This window comes from Pseudorasbora parva, chromosome 3, assembly GCF_024679245.1.
Source record: "Pseudorasbora parva isolate DD20220531a chromosome 3, ASM2467924v1, whole genome shotgun sequence".
Classification (NCBI taxonomy): Eukaryota; Metazoa; Chordata; class Actinopteri; order Cypriniformes; family Gobionidae; genus Pseudorasbora; species Pseudorasbora parva.
In genome coordinates this window covers 30,744,781-30,767,225 of record NC_090174.1, presented here as the reverse complement: position 1 = coordinate 30,767,225, position 22,445 = coordinate 30,744,781, and the positions used below count along the sequence as shown (strand labels likewise).

The 22,445-nt window shown below is 38.1% G+C and overlaps 1 protein-coding gene across 2 annotated transcripts; it reads right to left on the bottom strand.

The window, feature by feature from the left end:
* Positions 1 to 438: 438 nt before the first annotated feature.
* Positions 439 to 6,128, bottom strand: fsta (follistatin a). Of its 2 annotated transcripts, none has more exons than XM_067440102.1 (6): positions 5,957 to 6,128; positions 4,535 to 4,726; positions 4,078 to 4,296; positions 3,648 to 3,872; positions 3,055 to 3,285; positions 439 to 1,560 (listed from the first exon to the last, which is right to left on the bottom strand). In XM_067440102.1, exons 1-6 carry the CDS (start codon positions 6,048 to 6,050, stop codon positions 1,538 to 1,540), a joined length of 984 nt encoding a protein of 327 aa, XP_067296203.1. In that variant the 5' UTR covers positions 6,051 to 6,128; the 3' UTR covers positions 439 to 1,537. The 2 variants fall into 2 exon arrangements, with proteins under 2 accessions (XP_067296203.1, XP_067296202.1); XM_067440101.1 differs by having other exon boundaries at positions 440 to 1,537.
* Positions 6,129 to 22,445: the final 16,317 nt, after the last annotated feature.

The following is a 22,445-nucleotide window of genomic DNA, read 5'->3' as shown; positions in this document are numbered from 1 at the left end:
CTGACTCGAGGTTGCCAGATAGGCTGCAGGAACGTTTGTAGCTGCGGCTGTGGTAACTATTGCAGATCTGGCAACCTGGATGAATCACTACTGACTTCATGATTGGTCGATAGATGGAGGGTGGAGCTTCAGGCCAAAAGACAACATGTCAACATCAACTTGAGTTGAGGGCTGCAACAACAACTTTTAAATGACAATATCCTGGCCGGACTACTATTGTGTGATGTAATTATTTGAAATTAACATGACTTCTTAATGTCTAGTGACATATCAGGGACATTTTATGATTAATTGAAATACATTTCTTATATACAGTTCCTTTAATAAATTAAATAATGAGAATTAGAAGGCATCTTTGCTTTTGTAATTAATAGATAGGTTCATAGTACTATTCTACCAATGGCAGAAAAAAATCCACACCACAGTGACCAATTCATTATTATTTTTTTAATTGATTTCACTCTTAATATCTGTACAAATACATCAAACTTTGTATATACATATGACATTTACATAAAAATACAAAACTATATATTTATAACTGAATTTTGTTTTTATCTTGAGATGTCTGAAAATAAAAATGCGTTTTGACAACAAAGTGAAAACAGTGAAAAAGTGAACATTTTATATATTGATACGGAGTCCTCTTTATGACTTTTCTTTAGCTCTGCAAGAGCAATATAGAGCAGAATATTGGCAAAAACAAGACAAAAAGTTGCATGGCACAGTTTTCTCAAACAAGTATCACCCACTGCTAATTTCTGCCCGATCGCCCAACTGTTGCCGTTGATGACGGATAGCATTTTGTACACGTTAATCGTTAGGGGTTTCCTAAATGAGAAACGGCTAATATTCAATGTTATCCTGCTGCACCATATCACAAAACATTGAAGAATGTTCAAGAAAATCCCTTTGGTCAGTTTCACTGAACTGTAAACAAAACCAGAAATATACATGTACATTAAAGAGTGACATTTTTTTCCTATGTTTCCATTTTTCCAATAAATAAACTCACAAGTTAACATGCAGGTATGTGTGAAATAAACATCTGTGATACAGAACTGACATTGATAAGCATTTATACAGCTCAGGGAATGCAATTTACAGCTTGCAGAAGACTCACACTTTACATGATAGCATTTTACCTCACAATAAATAACACTGCTTCTCTTTGGACAAATATATTTCTCGGTCATAATTAAAAAAAGAACAAAGAAAGAAAAGGGAAAGACAACATAAGTGATAACAAAATAGCATGATAGACAAGTAAGCCAGACACTGTAAATGTATAAATTATAAAAACAGCAACACTGTATAAATAAACATTGAGCAGACTGAACTACATGTATACTTCTTTCTTTTTTCTCTGAAAAATAAATTAGCATACACATATGTACAGTGTGGACATGATTCCGTGCCCTAGGACTTTTCCACTGGCTGATGGGGCTTTATCCATCCAGTACAGGTGATAATTGGATATAAGCCATGTAGTCCTGGTCTTCCTCATCGTCATCTTCCTCCTGGTCTTCAGTAATGGCTATATGGGAGAATACATGGTAGCTGTTGCATGAATATAGACCACAACAGCGCAGAATGCATGTGAGTATTTGTCTTTTTAATCCAAAGCCTCTGACAATCTAGTGGGTTTTAGGCTACTTGCCAGCTTGACCAGGTGCTCTGGCTTTCAAAATGATGCGACAAGATGTACATAATAAAGGAAGTCTGCGGTGTTTCGCGAAAGGGCTGATCAGAGGCTTATGTCTGTTTGGCAGATTTCAGAATCAAGACCAAAAAATGCTCTTGCATTCCATGACTGGCTGCTTTTTTCTGGTTTTGTGTCTATATCCAGCACTTTGGATGCACGGATGTGCACTGGCCGACCGTAGCTACGTGGTCAAGCAATGGCACAGTTCTGAGGTGTGTGTGTGTGTGTATATATATATCTATATATATATATATAACATTGAAAAAAAAAGACAGGCAAAGCAATGAAACAAATAGTCCCTCACAAACAAATCGGACAACACTACCACAGCAGAACAGCACACAAATTCACCTTACTAACGGTAGATGTCTAACAGCAGAGACTGAGAAATAATTACATATTCTTGTCCTGCAAACTGTAAAATGCTGTAGTCATTCAAACCATGAGGTGATCATAAAGTTGGTCCTTTGATATGATACCTTAAGGCACGAAAACATTAAGGTAAGCGATTCATTCACATTGATCATTTAATTCGTTTGCTAGCGCAAATTGGAATGAAAGTATTTCCTCTCTTTGATGCGGCATTATTGATGATCTAGCTTCATTACAGCTAGCTAACCATCTGTCGAAATAGGTAGTCTAGTTAAGATTTAAACAATGGCACCAATGTTACAATCACCTTATGTGAGTGTAAGGAAAAGGATTTGTGTCTTTTCAAACCCTCAGGGCTATTTATGTCATAGTGCATTTGAAATAATCGATCACAGCCAAATGCATAAATCAAACAAAAAACATAATTCATAAAACACTTACATAGTAACCATGAATATGGAATTGACAAGTTGATATGATTATATAAGTCTCTACATTTACACTATAACAAAGGGGGCAATATGAACTTGACCTGCTGGTCAGTGACAGGTCAGACCGAACTAGAATTCAAACGTGACGGTGTCCACTAACTACAAAAGTAAGTCTGCACATGTTTTCTTGTTAGTTAAATGAAGAAAATTAGTATGCCAAAGGACTCCTGGAAAGAGCTCTTTGTAACATTTTTGAACTCTTTTGTGTGTGTTTTTTACATCATTGATTTCCATTGATTTTGTAGTTGTTGTTTTTTTTTAAATAAACATTTTTTCTTTTCTTTTTTTTTTCTTCTCAAGAAAATGCAAAATGAATGAAGCCAGCCAAAGAGGACATGCAAAGAACTTCCAATCATAAGTCCTTTCTGTAGCTTAACTCTTAGCAGCAGGAAGGGAATGAAGAGGCGTTATTTGGAGGGGTGGGAGGTTTTGGGGAGGAGGTTGCTGGGGGCAGCATTGGATTGTCTTTTAAGATGTATTACTTACAGTTGCAAGATCCTAAATGCTTAACCTCCAGGAGAACCCCCAAAGAGCAAGCGGCCTGCTTCATGGCGCACTCGCTGGGATATGTGGTGTTGTCGCTGGCGCACACGGCCTCCTCCGAGCGACTTTCTGGGCATGACTCCACACAAACTGCACAGCGCCCTCGACCCATCTTGGCATCCCATAGACACTTCTTCCCTACACTGCACTGGATGTCATCGCATGACTTGGCCTCTATAAACAAGAGAGGGGAAAAGAAATGTCAGTTTCTACTGATAACACTTCGTTGTTTCATACAAAGAAATGCATAAATATGGTTGTTGTTGTGGAAAGCTGTAGACAAGTCACGCTCAGTTTATAACACACAAGGTGATGTTGCCAACATCAGGAAACAATTAGACACCAATGACTTTCCTTTGCAAGTAATAAATCACAATTGGGATTGTCACGGAAGACTAATGGAAGAGAATGCATTCTGAAGAGATTTCGCCACTGTTGCATTATGCACTGTGAACCAATACCTCACCTAAACGTGCATGAAAACAAAATGTTCTCATTTAAATGAAACTCCTAGCAAAATGTATGTGGACACTCACTGATGCATTTCCCTTCGTATGCCACTCCAATGGATCTACCGAGCAAGCACGTGGCTCTCCTTAAGTGGCACGCGCTGGCGTAAACAATCCCATCGTTGCCACAAAGGTACTGATCCGGAGACGTAACCTCTGGACATATGCGGTTGCATGTGACACAGTACGCGTTGTTTGTCTGGTCCACCACACAAGTCGAACTTCCCGGGCACAGAACGTCACGGCACGTCTCTGTGAAGATGAGAAGGGAAAACAGAATTATTGTAATATTTTCGCAACCAATTACTTTTTTTTTTTAAACCGATGACTTTTATAGTTGAAATTTGTGACTTCATTTAGTATGTCACCTGTTGTAAGTACTAGGGCTAGATAAAAGTGCAGAAATCTCCTTTACGATTAAAAAAAGGCTGTTGTGTGCACAAGCAGTGCTACCTACTTTTGCATTTGCCTTGATACTGCACATCCAGATCTGGGTGCCCTTTGCATTTGGATTTCAAAAGGGCACATTCATCTCTGTATGTTTTTCCGTCTGAGCCACACACCGGCCCCTTCCAGGTAATGTTGGAGCAGTCTGGCGCGCAGACGCAGCGAGGCTTACTCCTCCTGTTCATTTTACATCTCTTCCCAGGGCCACAGTCCACATTATCACATGTCTCTAAAATTCAGAGAGGTGCACATGTTATTTAAAAGCTGCTCAATCTAATTTAAAGATTTTATTATCATATATTTATAGCACACATTTGTTAAAGCGAGAAAGTGTGTTCTACAGTAGTTATTCTGTGTAACTTTTTTTAGTATTACTTTTGAAATATGCATGTAATGTGTTTTTATTATGTAGCTTATACTATGCTTATTAGACGCTTCCACCTGAACAAACGAACATGGGATTCTACCTTTACAAGGTATGCAGTTTGGAGCACCGCCATTGAAGATCATCCACCTGAATAATGTGCTGTTTGGCACATCTTCCTCAGTCCAAGATGTACCGAGCCTCCCACTCCGGCAGCATTCCTCTCGACTCATCCCAGGCATGTAGAGGACCTGACATCTCCCGTTCTTGCCTTGCTGTAGCCAGCAGTTACCAGCTGTAAACAAAAAGAAAAAGAGCCAGTCGTATTAAAGTCTGAAGCCAATGACCCAGACACAACACGTGCAGCCTGTATTAGCTGGAGCTCTCTTGCTCCCCCTCCCCCGCTGTATTTTGTCTGATTTTTCCCAACGTAATGCGACTATTTTACACTTGCATGCCTTCACCCAGACAACTCAAGGGCTCCTGGTCTGCTCGGGAATATGATTTTCCTGTCGTCGATTATGTTATGACCGCGCAGAGATTTATTGTCTTAAAGTAAGTGGCAGATTGACAGACTCGTACCTATTTAAACAATGTGCATGGCAGTCTAGACTCCAGTTCCTCGAGCGCTCTGTGCCAACTGTCTGCGCTCATCACGTTTCAACACACTTACAGGAGCATTCAAAACGCTGCTTTTACCAACACAAACGCATTTATTCGCTGCTCATAATACGGTTCAGGTATTTTTTTGAACTGTCGGGTCAACCCTGACGGGAATTAGTCGTGTTTATGTATTAAATTAGGCATTCGCGGCGGGGATACCACGCGCCAGACAATCCAATTAAATCATACAGTCACGCGAGCTTCATCAAACTTTGTTTTCAAAAAAAATATCGTGTCTTTTTAATGACAGATACGCAAAGCGATTCTAATAATTAAATGCCTTTTTCTCCCATTATGTCCACTGATTTTTGAAAGCCAGACGAGGTAGGCAGTCTCTAATTTCACTACCTCTAACAGTTACTATTTAAGAAAAATACAATCGAATGTCTAATGCGTAAATGTTTAACTTGAGCGCGTGCTAAATATGCATTTTAAATAAACATTCGTTTTTTATATTATTACTAGACAATAATACTATCATAGGGATATTAAACATTTTTATACATCTCGGTGACCTCTAGTTTTGACAATCTTGACGTGAGCATTTATTTTAGTTAACGATCAAATGTTCTGTTACCATTTTCATTTCTTAATTTAGCCTAGTAAAATTTGACTGTTATTTTCTTCTTCTTCTTCTTCATCTTAATATAATGATGCATGTAAGGACGCACCTGTCTCGAGGACACCAATGCAGGCGCGAGCCAAGAACAAAACTTTACAGTTGTCTAATATTTAAGCACCTCTCTTCATTTTAAAGGAATACTTTAATTGTAAAGAAACTGCAGCCCAAACCCATGTCTAAAACATACCAAAGAATAATTTTGAAGGAACAAATATATAAAAAAAGAAAAAGTGCACTCACCTTGCACTTTTTGATCTTCAATCAAATAACAGAGCCATAAGACTAATAAAATCATTCCTGGGTGGAGGTGCTGACGCTTTAGCATCCTTAGCATGATTAAAGAGAGAAAGAGTATTGAGACGAGCAGCGCAAAAGTAATCTTCTTACTCAGGCAGTGCTGAATGAACGCTGCTCTCAGAGTGCCACCTCTTTTTAAGTGTATAAGGGGTCTCGGGCCGACTGTCTGTGGTGTGGGCGGTCTTCCTCTCTGTGGGGGTGGGGAGAAAGAGTCCCCCCCCCCCCCCCCCCCCCCCAAGTTCTTTCAATCCAAATCAGGTGACATAGCTGGTTGAAACTTTCTCTTGCCCCTAAATCACTTCTGAGTTTTGCTGGATACTAAGTCGCAGGAAGCATACATAAAACGCTCCAATTTTTAGCCTATCTTGTAACCAAGAACCATCCTGCAGAACTGATCAGACGTGGATGTGATACACAGGAAGATAACATTAGCATAAGCAACAACATTTTACAACTCACCACAAATTTGCAGTGAATATTGCTTTTATAGTGTTACCAGAAGGGAACATATATTGTGTGATATATAGCCGGGTGTGAATCACAAATACTGCACACTGATAGCCTGCGACAGTCTCCACAAACCTTCGCGGAGATGGAAAATGTCACAACTTTCTAGGCCATGACAGGTCTGATTAACAGTAGAGGGTGTTAATTTAATACAAGGTTACTGCTGAAAGGTGATCTGCGCAAGGAGACAATGGATTGCAGAATAAAAGCGAGAAAGACTATTATTAGACGAGACAGGTGTTGCGGTTTCCCTCCGGGATCACAATCTATATCCCATTCAATTTCCGAACGGCGGTGGCGCGAGGCAGACTACACGGAATTCATTTCCATAGAAGTGAGACACGCGAGACCGACTGGAGGAGGATTTTCCTTCTGTGGTGGAGGTGCACGTGCGACCTCTTCTGCAGGATTCTTGAACCACAGAAAACAGACATGGACGCGCGCACGCTCAAGTTCAGACAGTTATTGCATGTTGCTAGTTTAGAGAGGACGGACGGGAGTATCGTGTGTTGAAGGAGACAGCGGCAAACACACGCGTAAATCTGTAAATCTTCTCTGTTTTAGTTGAATCTTTTAGAATTCTGAATTAGAAACGTGTATAATAATTGTGATGATTGGAAATTAATCTACACCTTAAGCTATATTTAAATGTATTTTTATACAAACGAGAAAATCTGGATGGCTTTCGTTAGTCTACGCGAAGCCCATGATTACAGAGCTAATTTATGACGATAGTTATCGATTAAAACAACCAGTAAATTAAACTGGATGAAATAATATAGAGGCGGACAGTCCTGAAGTAGGCTATTTCTACTCTGCTTAAGCCTACATTTTACATCAAGTGCCTGTACTTGCAGGGTTTTTCTTTGAACAAACTTTTATTTTACAGAATAATATTGTACTTTTTACTGCACTACGTTTCATATTGAATGACATTTAATATTGTTACATTAAAAAATGTAGCCCTTTCTTACTTTTACACAATTAAAAGTAATTCAAAGTTTTATTTGAGTATAGGCTAGCCTACAAGCGATTGTAATTAAGTATTAAAGGTAAAAAAAAAGAAAAAGTAATGCAACAGTGCAGTAAAAAGCATCATGCTTTGGAATGTAGTGAAGTAAACGAAAAAATAGTTGAAAGTAAACATGCTTCACCACTGTCTGCATCTTGTTTGAATCAGATCAATGTCCCTTTTATGTAAGAATAGGCTATGTTTTCTATTTAGAACTGACACTTTTATCCTCCATTTCTACTGACACTTTTAACTTCATGTTTGTAAAACTCCAGGATATAGCCTCTATTGTAGCCTGCATGGTTAAAGGGATAGTTCAACCCCAAAAAAATGTAAATTCTGTCATTATTTGCTCACCTTCCACACCTGTATGAATATCTTTGTTCTGATGAACACAAATGAAGATATTTTAGAGAATGGGTAACCAAACAGTTGATAGATCCCATTGACCGTAATATGAGGGGGAAAAGTACTTCAAAAAGTAAATGAGGTCCATCAAATATTAATAGCCTACTCAAAATATCATCGTTTGTGTATTCAGCATAAGAAACACATTCAGGTTTAGAACAACTGAATGATGGTAGGAGTTTTGTGTGATCTATCCCTTTAACATTTGGCACCGACTTAGATTTCATTCAAATTATTAGTATTATCTGTGTTTGATTAAGTCTCGGCAGCTGATCAAAGCATGTAGGCTAATACCTTTTGTTCAAGCCAAGAAATGTTAAAAATGTTATTGTAGTTCCAGCTATCAGTGACAAAATGAGCCAACCGGATGACAAGCTTTATAACTGGGAGTGTATCATTAGGCTATAAGTTCCATAACTGCAGTGTTTGGCCTGTGTCATGTGGTGCACGTTGAAGCATTGCTTGGTTTGAAAAAAAAAATGAATCCAAAACAAAAGCCACATTTGTGTTTTTCCCCCTCCACAGTATTATTCGCTATTTGTGTAGCCTATTTCATCCCCCCTGGATTTGAATAAATAATATTTGGTCGATGGAATATTTTGTTGATGTTTAACTGCCAAGAGGATGTCCTGTGTTTCCAGATATGCAAAATGATAAACAAACCTAGCCTGACATAATAAGAATGGTTTTAAATACGGCGGGTACCAAAGTAGATAAAAACAAAAAAACTTTATTATAATGATATAGCTATAGTAACTTGGATACATTTGCTAATATATATTGAAAATATGAGGTGTGAGTTGTAGAGAACAGTATTTTTTTAATCATTATTTTGTGTTCAGCAGACTCCCTGAAAATGCTAAAAACTAATTTAAGTAATTTGAACTTAATGTGCATATTTATTTACCTATTTATTAGGTGGAAAGCCACAACCCATATGGTTCCTGCTGCTATATCTTGTTTTAGCTCAGTTTTATTGAATGGTAATGATATGCTGACATCTAGTGGTAGTGTAATGCTTGTACGGTTGTTACTGACTTTGCATTTGGACACAACATAGTACACATTATAAGTACTTATTAAACGTGATTACCTTATAGATAAGATCAGGAACAGAATGTATTATTCATGCCTCCAGTATCCACTTGCTTGCTTCCAACAAACTGCAAATTGGCTTCAACTCAGATCTCAGGAATAGACGACTTTTAAAATCATTCAAAACAAATAAAATGTTCAGATACAGACTGTTCTGAAAATATACAATAAAGCTACCTGGTTAAGGTAAAAAGGTCAAGATGTGAGTGATAGTTCCTTTTCTGAGCTAATGCCTCCCCTCTTGAAGTATTTTCTGAACGTTTATCAGAATATGATACATCTAGGAACATTTGTTAAAGGGGGGGTGAAACACTCAGTTTCAGTCAATCTCATGTCAATCTTGAGTACCTATAGAGTAGTATTGCATCCTTAATATCGCCAAAAAGTATTTAGTTTTATCATATTTATAAAAGAAATATAGGCTGTACCGAGTCTTTCCGGAAAAAAACGATCGCCTGGAGGCGTATCGTGTGGGCGGAGCTAAAGAATGACGATCGCACAAAGCGGTGATGTCCTCAAGCATGGAGAAGCAGCTAATAGATATGATCCAGAATCATCCGGAGGCTGAAATAAATTGAACAGGAGAAACAGCAACAACAGTACGTCTGTCTCTGTGGTATGTACTGTATTTAGTGGCCTGTCAACATTTGTGTGTGTTTACTCGCAGTTTATGAGGACATGATTCGGTTTATGGACTACTGTATGCGACTAAACCTTAGAAGTAGCAAGCAAAACGGTTTTGCACGTCAGACTAGTGTAACGTTATACATAGAACAACAATGGAGTAACCGTTAGCGCATTTGAATGACGAAGCACGCGATCGTGTCGTTTACTGATGTTTACTCACGCGCTGATAGCCAACAGCAGAGACATTTGAAGCAGTTTTACTCACCGGCTGCTTCCAAAGCAGGACTGAACCTTTAAATTTATCGCTGGGACCGCTCTGTCAAAAACACACTTTGGTATGATTTGGTAAAGTCCTGACAGCAGTGGCCGTGGAAATCCACTTTGCCACGCGACTGAAGCGATGTTGTGAAGCTTCCCGTCATTTCTGCGTTCAAATCGGTTCAAATGCAGCGCTTCCCGGAATGCTGTGCTGAAGCGTTGAAGTCGCTTGATGTCACCCATAGGAATAAAGTGGAGCGAGGCACGGAGTGTTTATGGGCGTGCATTTCCTCTCTCGCTCTAGTCACGCGTGCGCACACCCTACCGGGAGAAGAGCCCGTACGGTCCATACAAAGACCTTCCGCTCTTTTAACGTCAAGCCGACCCATACTCGAAAAAAACTCTCCGAAACTTGTGAGAAAACGGAAGGAGTATTTTTGACACAGAACGTCCAACATTAGTTTTTGAAACTTTGTCTATGTTTAGGATGGGAATCCAAGTCTTTAACAGTGTAAAAAGCTCAGTATGCATGAAACAGCATTTCACCCCCCCCTTTAAAGAAACATTGTTGGACATATGTTTTTTTTTTTTATGAATGCCACAACTAAGACACAAATTGGACTCTTTTATTAAAACGGCACTAAAACAAGAGGATTTTTTAAAATACAAAAAAAAAAAAAAAATACAACCAAATAGTTACATATTGAAACCAAGGTTTACACTGATAAACAACACCACTTGTATATAAACATGATAGAATATGTTCAATCAAATAGAAGGTGCAGCAGGGTTTACTGAGGTGCAGGAGGTTCTTGTGGTTTTTTTGCACATATTTACACTCGCTTCTCAACCTCTTGTCATGACACTGGCCATAATTTACGCTGTTCAAGAACATCTACCATTAAAGGAGAAAGCAAAAAGAAAGTAACCAAGAATATCTGAATACAGTAGCAAGCAGTGGTGTTCTAAAATGAGAAGACAAAATCCTCACATTTTTTAAAAATAAATCAAATCTGTAAATTCATAAGCAGTTACACTTGGTTAAAAGACCATTACTTTACATCACATAAACATAACACAAAACATTTAGGATTTTTTACATTAACAATGTTATTTATGCTCTATTTATTAAATAATTTAACAATTTAAACTATATATTTTATTTGTGAAGATTTTGCGAAGATTTTCGGCTCATCAGTCGAAGCTCGTTAGACTTCCAAGCTCGTTAAACACGTGTCACAGATACAAAGATGTAAGCCTACTTTTCATTTCAGTAAACTGATTGCTCAAGGATTTATGCTTTCAAAACCTCAGTGGGTTCAGGGGAGGCAAAAGAGACCAGGCCACCCGCTGCAACTTTACCTGCTGGTGTTGCTGTTGGACAGTGTTCCTTTAGAACATTAATATTTGTGTTATTATTATAATACAGATTAGTGTCCTTATCCAATTTTTGGCCTCCTCGGAAGAAACACCCCTATCTGACTAGTTCTGTTGTTTTAGAAAGAAAAGAAATGCAGTAAAAGCAGTATAAAACCAGTCTTTATATTTAGATTGTGACTGTGCAGCTAGCGAAAGAAACTGAGTAACCTTAGATTAACCTTAGAATAAAAGGAAAAACATAGTGCTAAATTTAGATTGTAACAAGCTGCTTTTTTTGCAATTGTACACTGAGCTCAAAAAGCATTTATTAGTTAATGAGCTGCAGCCCTATAAAATCTGTGGCCGCTTATTACATATTAATGTGCCAATTTTTGTAGAAAATCGTCTGCCACGGGCACACAGCCAGTGGTGTAGTCTACGTGATACGCAGGTATACGCCGTATACCCACTAGGAAAGGACAAGGATTTCCGTATACCCACTTAAAAAAGCGTGAGGATACGTAACAATATCGTTTTGTGACAGAACTTTCATTCATAAATTCACCACGTCTGTGTTGCGTACACAGACTGTGGTTGCGATTGCGAATCACTAACATTTTTGGACCATTGGGGCTTCCGTGGCCTGTGACATTGATCTGACGTCACCTACCAAGGAAAATCAGTTGCTTGGCGGTCTTTTTTGGCGCAAGTTTGAAATTAACTAATGTAAAAGAAGATATGAAACGAAAGTAGACTCTTTGAGTGTTTTCGGAAGCCTGCCCTTAGAGCTACAGCAGCTTTGCGTGACACTTCAGCTGTAGCAGATGACACGGACGTTACAGAAAATCCAGTGCGACTCGCAATTTTGACCAATCACCGCAACTTTTCTGCACTTTGATCAACTATTCGCTGCGTCCTGATGTTTACTCGAGCACATCTCTGCAGTCTGAGCGCGATGCACTGAAGCTCACTCTCGCTTATATCTGAGGTAAATCATTAACACCATTACCGCTTACATTACATGTTTTATTGAACTAAATGCATTGCAATCGGCTAAAACGAATACGCAGTTTACTTTTCTAAACAAAAGCGCTCCAAGTCCGTGTTTCTCATACTTTTTGTGTGAATCGCGCCACAGTTCTGCACACACACACAAAATACCGGCAGTTCAATGGGGGACGCGCATCTCTTAAAGGGGCCGCGCTATATTCCTCCTTCAGGTTAGGTGTGGTTCTGGTGCGCTCCCAGGTCCGTGTGTGTGTGTGTGTGTGTGTGTGTGATGGGTAGGTTTAGGGGTAGGGGTATTAGTGTGTCTGTGTGTGATGGGTAGGTTTAGGAGTAGGGGTATTTGTATGTCTCTGTGTGTGTGTGTGTGTGTGTGTGTGTGTGTGTGTGTGTGTGTGTGTGTGTGTGTGTGATGGGTAGGTTTAGGGGTAGGGGTATTAGTGTGTCTGTGTGTGTGTGATGGGTAGGTTTAGGGGTAGGGGTATTAGTGTGTCTGTGTCTGTGTGATGGGTAGGTTTAGGGGTAGGGGCATTGTGTGTGTTTTTGTGTGTGTGTGTAGTGGGTAGGTTTATGGGCAGTGTCAGGGGAAAGAATGTACAGTTTGTACAGTATAAAAACCATTATGCCTATGGAGTCCCCACAAAGAAGTGAACCGCGCGCGCGCGCGTGTGTGTGCGTGTGCGTGTGTGTGCGTGGTAAACAGAATACAATTTTATATCTCCTTGTTATTTCAGATGATGAGAGAAATGAGAACTTCTGACCAGCCTTGTCGACAGAAAGTCAGGCTAGGGAATTTAAAAGCAAGCATCCTTGGTTAGAGTGGAGGCAGGAGGGACAGTACGTTAGGTAGATAACAGCTGATAAAACCTGTGTTTCAGGTACCATTTTCATATAACATTTAAGGCTAAATGTAGCTCTTAAAGGTAGGCTATAGATCACCCAAAAATGTAAATTGTGTTATCATTTCCTCACCCTCAATTTGTTCCAAAACTGTGTGAGTTTCTTTCTTCTGTTTATGCAAAAGATGATATTTTGAGAAATGTTGGTAATCAGACAGTTGGCAGCATGCATTGACTTTCATAGTCTATATTTTTTCCTACTGTGGAAGTCACTGGGTGCTGCCAACTGTCTGATTACCAATATTTATCCTTAAATGTTATATGAATATGTCAGCTGGACCACAGGTTTTTGCTTAAAATGAGCAAAATAATCTGCCAAAGGGGGGAGAGAAATAGTCTTAATTCAAACAGAAAACAACATTATTTTTTCTTACCCCAATGGCAGATTATTATCTTATTTTAAGCAAAAACTCTTAATTTTGTGTATTTTTTCCCAAAAACAAGACAATACTTTTTACTTGTCTAGTAAATGTTTCTTAATGTACGAATTTTATATATATTTTGACTAGAAACAAGACGAAAAATACTAAGAAAAGCATTTTTTGCATTAGTGAGTGTGGTGGTGCCTGTGTCACTCTGGGATGGGTGCGTATGGGGGCGGGGGGAAATCACAGTATACTCACTACAAAAATCTAGACTACACCACTGCACACAGCCTAGAATAATGATCTATATTATTTTGCGGAAGTATTATTAACTTTGATAATAATAAATGTAAAAAAAAGTGCAACTCGTGTTTGTCCAAGTCTTCTTAAGCCAAAGCAGTGTCGATACTGAATGCAGCCAGTGCATGTCTTTCTGTGGATCAGAGGCAATGCCTCACAGATAATGTCCAGTCCCTTTTTTGACAATATTTAATAGTGTTAGTAAGTTTATCAATTCACTCTGCTTAGACTAACTAATTATAATTAGTAAAGATAATTTCTTCATGCCTTAAAGGCACAATATGTAAGATTTTTGGATTAAAATATCAAAAAAACACTACAACAAAGTTCTATATTTATTTGACTTGTTTATTTGCATTATCACAAATGTTTTCAAGAACATTTAAATCCAAAGAAATAAGCTGTTTTAACCGGACCATGTCCGTGCGTCGCCTGTCAATGACATACCAGCGTTACCCTCGATTTTCGATTTTGTAGAAACCAAAAACACTTTGTTTGATTAGACCAACACGATCTCATGGTAATGCTTATCAATAGTACGAGTGTGAAATCTCGTAGAATGGATACGCCAAAATGAGTTTTGGCATGCAAATGCTAAGCAGTTTTTATTGTTTGAATCTGGTTTTCTTGATTTACCTTAAGTACCACGTTTTACCATGCCTCATATCGATCTAACTTACTGCAGTGTACAACAAGTGTCTCGTCTGCGGCATAATAAAAGCTTTGCAAAATAAAAAATAAATAAAAAACATATACTTACTTTTTTACATACTTATTCTTTGATTGCCAAGATGAGATATTTAAAAGTTTTTTTCCTGTGAAAATAAGTTCTTTATGCCACCCTTGCTTTATTTAGTCTAAGCTGATCCACGAATATGCAGCTTAGCCCGTCACCAGTCACTCACACCAGCTCAGAGATCCACTCGGTCAACTCAAGTGACTGTAGTAAACGCTACAGAATGGCATGTGAGGATACTGGTTTAATTCAGCCATGTATGTCTAAACCAGACACTGATTCAGAAGAGGATGAGTGAATTATACAGCCTGCAATTATCTGCAAGTGGATGTATCAGAATGGTAATGTGTTTTATGTATTGCTCTCTATGTCAACACATTACAGTAATTACTATGATTAGCCTTTTTCTTGACTACATTATCAAACTGTTAATAATGTGTTGCTAATATTACAAAAACCAAAACCAGGTTCCTGTTCGCCATCTCAGAGTCAGAAAGCTGCCTTCTAAAAATTAACATCCTTACCTTTGAAAATTATGTCAATGGAGAAAGATATATAGTTAATAATAACATCGTTATATATCATATACATAATTCACCCACTATATTGCTCAAATGTACAAGATTTTTCATATCAAGAGAAAAATAAACTGGGATAACCTGGCTTCTCTTGAGACTCCCCCTGCTTGTTTCACAGCATATGCTAAAGACACAACATGTTTGTGATGTAGAGAAAGGGCGGTTTCAAACCCCACTTTTGAGTCAACTGCAGATTTAAAGGGTTAGTTCACCCAAAAATAAAAATTCTGTCATTAATTACTCACCCTCATGACGCTCCAAACACGTAAGAATTTCGTCCATCTTTGGAACACAAATGAAGATATTTTGATGAAATCTGCGAGCTCTCTTACCCCTCCAGAGACAGCTATTATATATAATTTATATATATATATATATATATATATAATATATATTAGGTATAGACTTTGTGAAAATAGTCCATGTTACTGCAGTGGTTCAGTCTTCATTTTATGAAGCGACAAGAATACTGTTTGTGCACATGCACATACTAGAATGAAACTGTTGAATAAAGTTATTTTTGCACACATAATGTATTCTCATAAGTCCTCAAAAACTGAATTTCATTTCAACTGAAGAAAGACATGAACACCTTGGATGAGATGAGGGTGAGTACATTTTCATTTTAAAGTGAACTAATCCTTTAATGACCGATTTTTGGGTGAACTAACCCTTTAAGGAGAAATTACTCACTCACACACACACACACACACACACACACACGCACGCACACACAACACTCAACTTTGATTTACACTGTCTTTAACAGTGCAGGTCTACTAACAAACCTATAGTTGTTCATCAAGTCAACAGCAACTGACTGAAAACAGGGGTGGAGCATGAACCGAGAAACAAAGTCCATTACAGACAGGCACATGAGCAGCAATGTTCATACAAAACCATTTCAAAGAACACCATCTAGTGGATGATAGAAGAAACCACAGAAGACTTTATGTTTCCACCAGACATCCAAACTGCTTATCCACTGTTGGGTTGCTAAGCCTGCAATTTAATTAAATAATAATTGAAGTATAATAAATGAATAGTAATGCAGTTTTCAGAACATGATTCTCTGGTTGGGTGTAGTAGATCTTGGTCGTTTCTGTGTTATTGTACTCTGTACTGCTTGGCAGAAGGAAAGTTATACTTTGAACTTCAGTCTCAACATTTAAATTAAAATCTTAACAAAAACTATCAAAAACTTAACTTTAAAACTTTGGACTATCTCCATAACTAAATTTATTTTATATAATCTTATTTAATTATAATACATTTTATTGTAACATATTTGTAGCCTTTTTCAGAGTATAACTTCTAAGCTGTATTCGCCTAACAATTGCCGGGCCAATCACATCGTGTATAGAGTCGGTGGGCGGGGCCATAATGACGACGGGCGAGTTGTGTTAGCGTGCTTCTAGTAAACACAGAAACTGGCGAACAGCGGTCTTTCCAATCAGCTCTGACCGTGACTCTGGAAGACTTGGAGTTAAGCTTTTCTCTGAGAAAAGAACAAAGAACGGCACTGAAGTCATTCTTAAAAAGGGAAGATGTGTTCGGAGTTTAGCCGACCGGATACGGTGAATGTTTAATCTATCAACAAGCTCTGCTTCACCTTCGTTGCTCTGGTTGGTGTAGCGCTATCCTATCGCGTGCAGAGGGAGTTTGAAAGACAACCCGCCCCTCGGATTGAGCCCTGTCTATGGTGAGTTTCCAGACCAAACATCTTGATGTGGGTCTGGCTTGTCAGGCTAGGGTACAACATCATCTGCCAGAAAGCTGGGTCTTAGACCTAGTCAAAGACAGCATTTCTGTTTGTCATAATCCACAGATGATAAATATATATCAGCAAAATTCATTCTTAATGCTATTAAGGTCCTTAAGCCGCCATATGCAGTGGATTTATTAAGTCTTTAAAAACTGCTGAACGTGCCTCAGAGGTAAGAGGTAAGTGTGTGTCTGTGTGTATGTGTACAGTACACACAGTTTGACAGTATCATACTAACATAATTACAGCCTACATGTGATTTCATGTTGCATCTCAGCAGATGTGCATTAAAACAAAACAGGTTTGGGTAACACTTTACAATACGGGTGCACTAATACGCATGAATTCATGCTTAACTAATCAGATAATCATGACTTAATGTATTACTAATGGTGAACTAACCCATTTATTAATGATTACTGCATCAGCAACTAATGAAGATTCGACAAGATTAATAGATTAAGTAATCATTAAATTGTTATTAGTTAAAAGTCATAATGTATTACAGTTTTTGCCCATTGCTTGAACACTATAGACTCATGCTTAAACTAAAGTAACACAACTTGAAGCTTTTGTTACCATACCTCAAACACATGTAACCATTCCTTAAACAAAAGTGCTGCTTTGCACTCTAGTAACAATTCTGCAACACACTTGGTCCGGCATACTACACTCTGTTTCATACATAAGACACTTTGTTCAAAAATTCAATCTCGGTGCCATTTGGAAAACACATGTATCCAAAATACAATACACATTGTGCAATTGCAACCAAGGCACTTACTTGCAAAACTGAATACCAATCAGCCAACCACAAATAGTTAAGCCAGTTAAGCCATTTTGAGAACTTTGCAAGCATTGAGGCAGGGAGAGAGAGAGAGAGAGAGAGAGAGAGAGAGAGAGATTGTTAGGCTATACACAGAACAATATTTCAGATGATATTACAGCAACTTTGGTGGTTCATGTGGTAAGGCATGGCTCTGACAGTGAGGGAAGCTGGGCAGAGAGTCCACACACATCTAAGCCGGTTCACAGTTCATCCATCATAAGGACATTCAGACTGGAAAACAGCGACTCTCCATTCCAGACTGTATCTACTGTACCGTATCACTTTACTGTATTGCAAGTTGGCTAGTGCTCCTTTAGTAACAATTGTTTTTTATTTTTGTGTAACATACAGTACAGTACAGTACATAGCACTGTACCATTGAGATTGTACTGTAGTCTGAAGTATAGAACTGAGATGTACAGTAGTATGTCATTTGTAACATTTCAGTACTTTCATTTTTGGTTAAAACCTTTGTTGTAATAAAAGAACAGAAACTGTAAGTGATGCATTGCTTCGCAGAGTGTAACTGATGAACTGAATAAAAACAGTGAAAAATAAAGACTACAGTGTTTTATATAAAGTAGACTAGTGTGTACCCCTGATCTGAAAGTGTATTCATATGATGCAAGTATGTATCATTTTGCCATCATATTACTTAATCAATTAGTTAATAATCATGTGCCCCAACAAATAAAGTCATAACATAATGACACCTTTGTAAATCAATGATTAATTAAAGCAGACAACTGGAAGTTGAAATGGCTTTGACCCGTTGTGGTAATTAACACGTTAATTTAAATTATTATAGAATAAGGAATTAACATATTATGACTTTTAACTAATAACAATTTAATGATTACTTAATCTATTGATCATGTTGAATCTTCATTAGTTGCTGATGCAGTAATTATTAATAAATGGGTTAGTTCACCATTAGTAATACATTAACTCAGGATTATCTGTGCATTAGTTAAGCATGAATTAATGTGCACCCGTATTGTAAAGTGTTACCCAGGTTTGCTTTGCCATTATAAGCTAAAAAAGGTGTTTGTCTACTGATAATGTGTCAAGCATAACAGTGACTAACAGATGTATTTTATGTATGGAAGTTGCATATGTTTGACATTTGGATAGGATCTATGGGCTTGTTTTGGGAATTTGGCATTTGGGCTGTTTTTGTTACACAGACATGGCAATCCTGTATTCACCTAATCTAGCTGGTTATTTGAATTGTTGGCATTGAATTTTAATATTCAAATGTTATTGAGAAGAAGAAAAAAAAAACGTTTAGATATCAGGCTGCATATCTGATGGTTACACATTGGATATGCTAATCTTTAGTCGCTTCTTTGAAGGCATCTTGAATAAAACAGCTCAATATTTACGATGCTACCTGTTTTTTTTTTACATTAGGACGCATGTTGTGAATAAACCATATTAATCAAGCATATCTAAAAATGTGGTGCGTTTCCTATAGATGGCAGCATTTATCAACATTTTAGACTTCAAACAAAAAGGTCTCTGTCTGGAATGGAAACATTACTCTTTTAGGAATCATGGCTTTGCATTTAAGTGTATTATTAGGGGAGTCAAATGAATCTATTAATAATTATATTGATAAGGTGAATCATTATGCAGCTGTCATGCCTTCTACCTAATGGTGACTCAGTCATCTGGAGGCTGCAGTGATGAGGTAAGGAGCACAGGACAATCCACAGACTAAACAATGTCATCCTAATGCTCTTTGACTACACGGGGTCCCACTGCATTGATCAGGGAATCAAACAATTCCCATGGTGTTGCGCAAGGATCCCATTTCCAAGGAAAAACAAGCTGAAATCAATCTCTGTCAGCTGTTGGCCTGACAAGGTCAATAAAAGATAAACCCACCATACTAGATAACCTAGTCTAGACATTATAGCTTTCATGATCATGTATTTCAGTGGATGGAGTTTCAGATCAAACGGTTGATTCAGCAGCAATACGTTATTAGTCAGCACCAAAATCACTTGCTCTGGCTTTTAGCGTATAGTCACCTATACAATTAGGGCTGGTATCTGTTATTCAAACCAAGAGATCAAAGTTAATATTGCTTTTTGGTAACAGTGATTGAGGACATTGATGTAAGATGTAACCTATTCAAATAAATAGAAATCACGAAAGGGGTGTACAGATCTTTGAGCAACAACTCTTAGAGAAGTGTCAACCTGCAAACAGTGGCTACTAAAGTGATGCAGAAAAAACAAACAAACAAAACATGAGATTTCATTGCATGATAACATTTGCATATACACAAGAAATTGACATATTTATGAACAGTAAACGGTAAAGAGGTGTGGTCACATAAGTGAATTTTCAAGGGCAAAAAAATAAATCTCTTTTCAGTAGTGTAGCAATGAAGCGCTCACACAGCAAACCAAACTGCTTGCTGTTGTTAAACGCAGCAAATCTACACATGGAAATCAAATTAGCCACATTTCACATGTAGTAGACGCAAACATTTTCCTGAGCTCGCATGTAAAGAGACTTGTGCACATGCCAACCTTTACTTGTGCACATGCGAAAGCCTCAAGGTTTTTCTTATTTGCAAAGTACAGTAGTAAAGTGTAACTGTAACACTTAATCCTTAAATAATTAAACAAAAAAGCACATTCAGTCCATTGTAAGAAATTCTAAATTCTGTAGCACAATTTCCATTACATTTCTAATACAAAAGAACAGGAGGGACATGATTTGATTTACAAGACATCTTCAGTTTTTGTTCCAAAAATACATCTACTTAGACACACTCTTTATATCTGGCAGGATGCGGCTGTGCAGTACACTTGGTCAAAGACTTTTCTCTCTGAGCTCTGAATAGCTTGATTTCCACTGTAGCCTGTAGCAACACTGAACTTGCAGGGACAATGGAGTCTGATCAGCATAGGAAGGTGAAGGCACTATTGTGCCAGCTCCCCCTCAGGGTGCATTATTAGGTCAACCCAGGCTGCAACTCTGAGCATTTATTTGCACTATGGAAAATATTGACAGGGAGCTATGGTTTGCGTCATTGATTTAAATTTAGGGAGGGGGCAACTGGACTCTCATCGTATCAGGGTGATTAATTAAAAAGCAAACGTCTTTTAGCACGGCTGGCTGATTCGCACTGCAGGGTGGAACAGTGCAGATTAGAAAAAGGGAAAGAGAAAGGGAGGGGTGCATTAGATTCGGGATAGCGAACAGGCCCAGTACTGGACATCCGCATTTAGCTGCAAGGGAAAATGGATGAAAAACATTAGCCGTTCGTGCACTGCCTAGTTTTGACAGCTTCTGCTCCAGGCTCCTGGATTTCTGACCCATTACTGCAGCCCTGTGTGGCATCTAGTTGGTGCATTATGTTTCATGTCATCTCCCATTTGTCTCAATGTGGCTGATGTCTATTGAGAAAGCCAGTTCTGCCCCAGACGTTTCATACCTCAGTCCACTCAGCCAGCGATAAAAATGTATGGATCAGTCGCATTGTTGTTCCTTTTATCATGTGCATTCAGTTGATTTAACAAACCGACCAGATGGGACAGTCTACAGTGTAGTGATTGGCCGAATGTACAAGGCCAATGTTTTTTTACAGTTACTTATGACTTCAAATTGAACAGGAAGGCCATGTGCCTGCAGACTACTTTACACAGCCCGCTGTGCGCTTATTATAGTATTTATATTGCTTAAAAACTATTTTTTTAGATTGCACATTAGGCTGGTCCTGTTACCTTGGAACTGAGGATCAATGGCAATTTGCTCACTTTTTAACAAAAATACAGATTTGGTTTTAAATTACAGCAACTAAAGTAAACAGCATCTAAGTACATTAGAATATCACTAGCTTATCTCTAGAAAGGTCAATGTATTGAGGGTCTATTGATCTCTGACGAGTGACAAAACGGCGTGTGATAAGCATCATTTTGAGGTTCCATTAAATAATCAATGTAGTAAAGACTTTTTTCTCTTTTTTGGCACATGCCCTGTGGATTTCAAAAGGTCAGTATTTGTTAGTTCATTGGCAGAGTGGTTAATCAATCAATACAACTCTTGGCCGAGAATGTTGGCAACTACACACACACACACACAAACACACACACACAAAAGATTTTACTGTTTTAGTAGCTGTCTAAAGCTGCCCATGTCAGGAGCACGAATGGTTAAATCTTATTTCTGATAAATAAATCATCAGTTGGAGTCTGACTTATTCAGTCTCTCACTTAGAGAAGAAGAAGAAAAACATTCTTGAAAGAGAATATATGGTTTGTGCAGTAATTATGTATATGCTTTAATAGCAGTGAGAGACCGCTGAAGTACAAAGGCCATTAACAGAAGGCAAACCTTTGCTAATAGGCTTTTACAGTGGCGTGACTGCGATATGTCATGCACAAGAGACCAGAGCTCAAGTATGTCTTGACTACCATAAGCAATTTCATTATGGAGGAGAGTTGGCCTTCATGTCACAGGCACCAGCACTTTGATTGGCAGCAAACATATGTAGATCTTGACCGCATAGACTCTAAACGATGTCTGGAGAATGTCACAAGATACAAACTCATGGGTGCTGTTAAGAAATATCATAAAAGTTTAAACAGTAATAAAATCCCTCAGTCCTGAGATTTTTACAAATAAACAATGTTTATATATACAATTTTATGTTATTTTAGTGGTTATTTT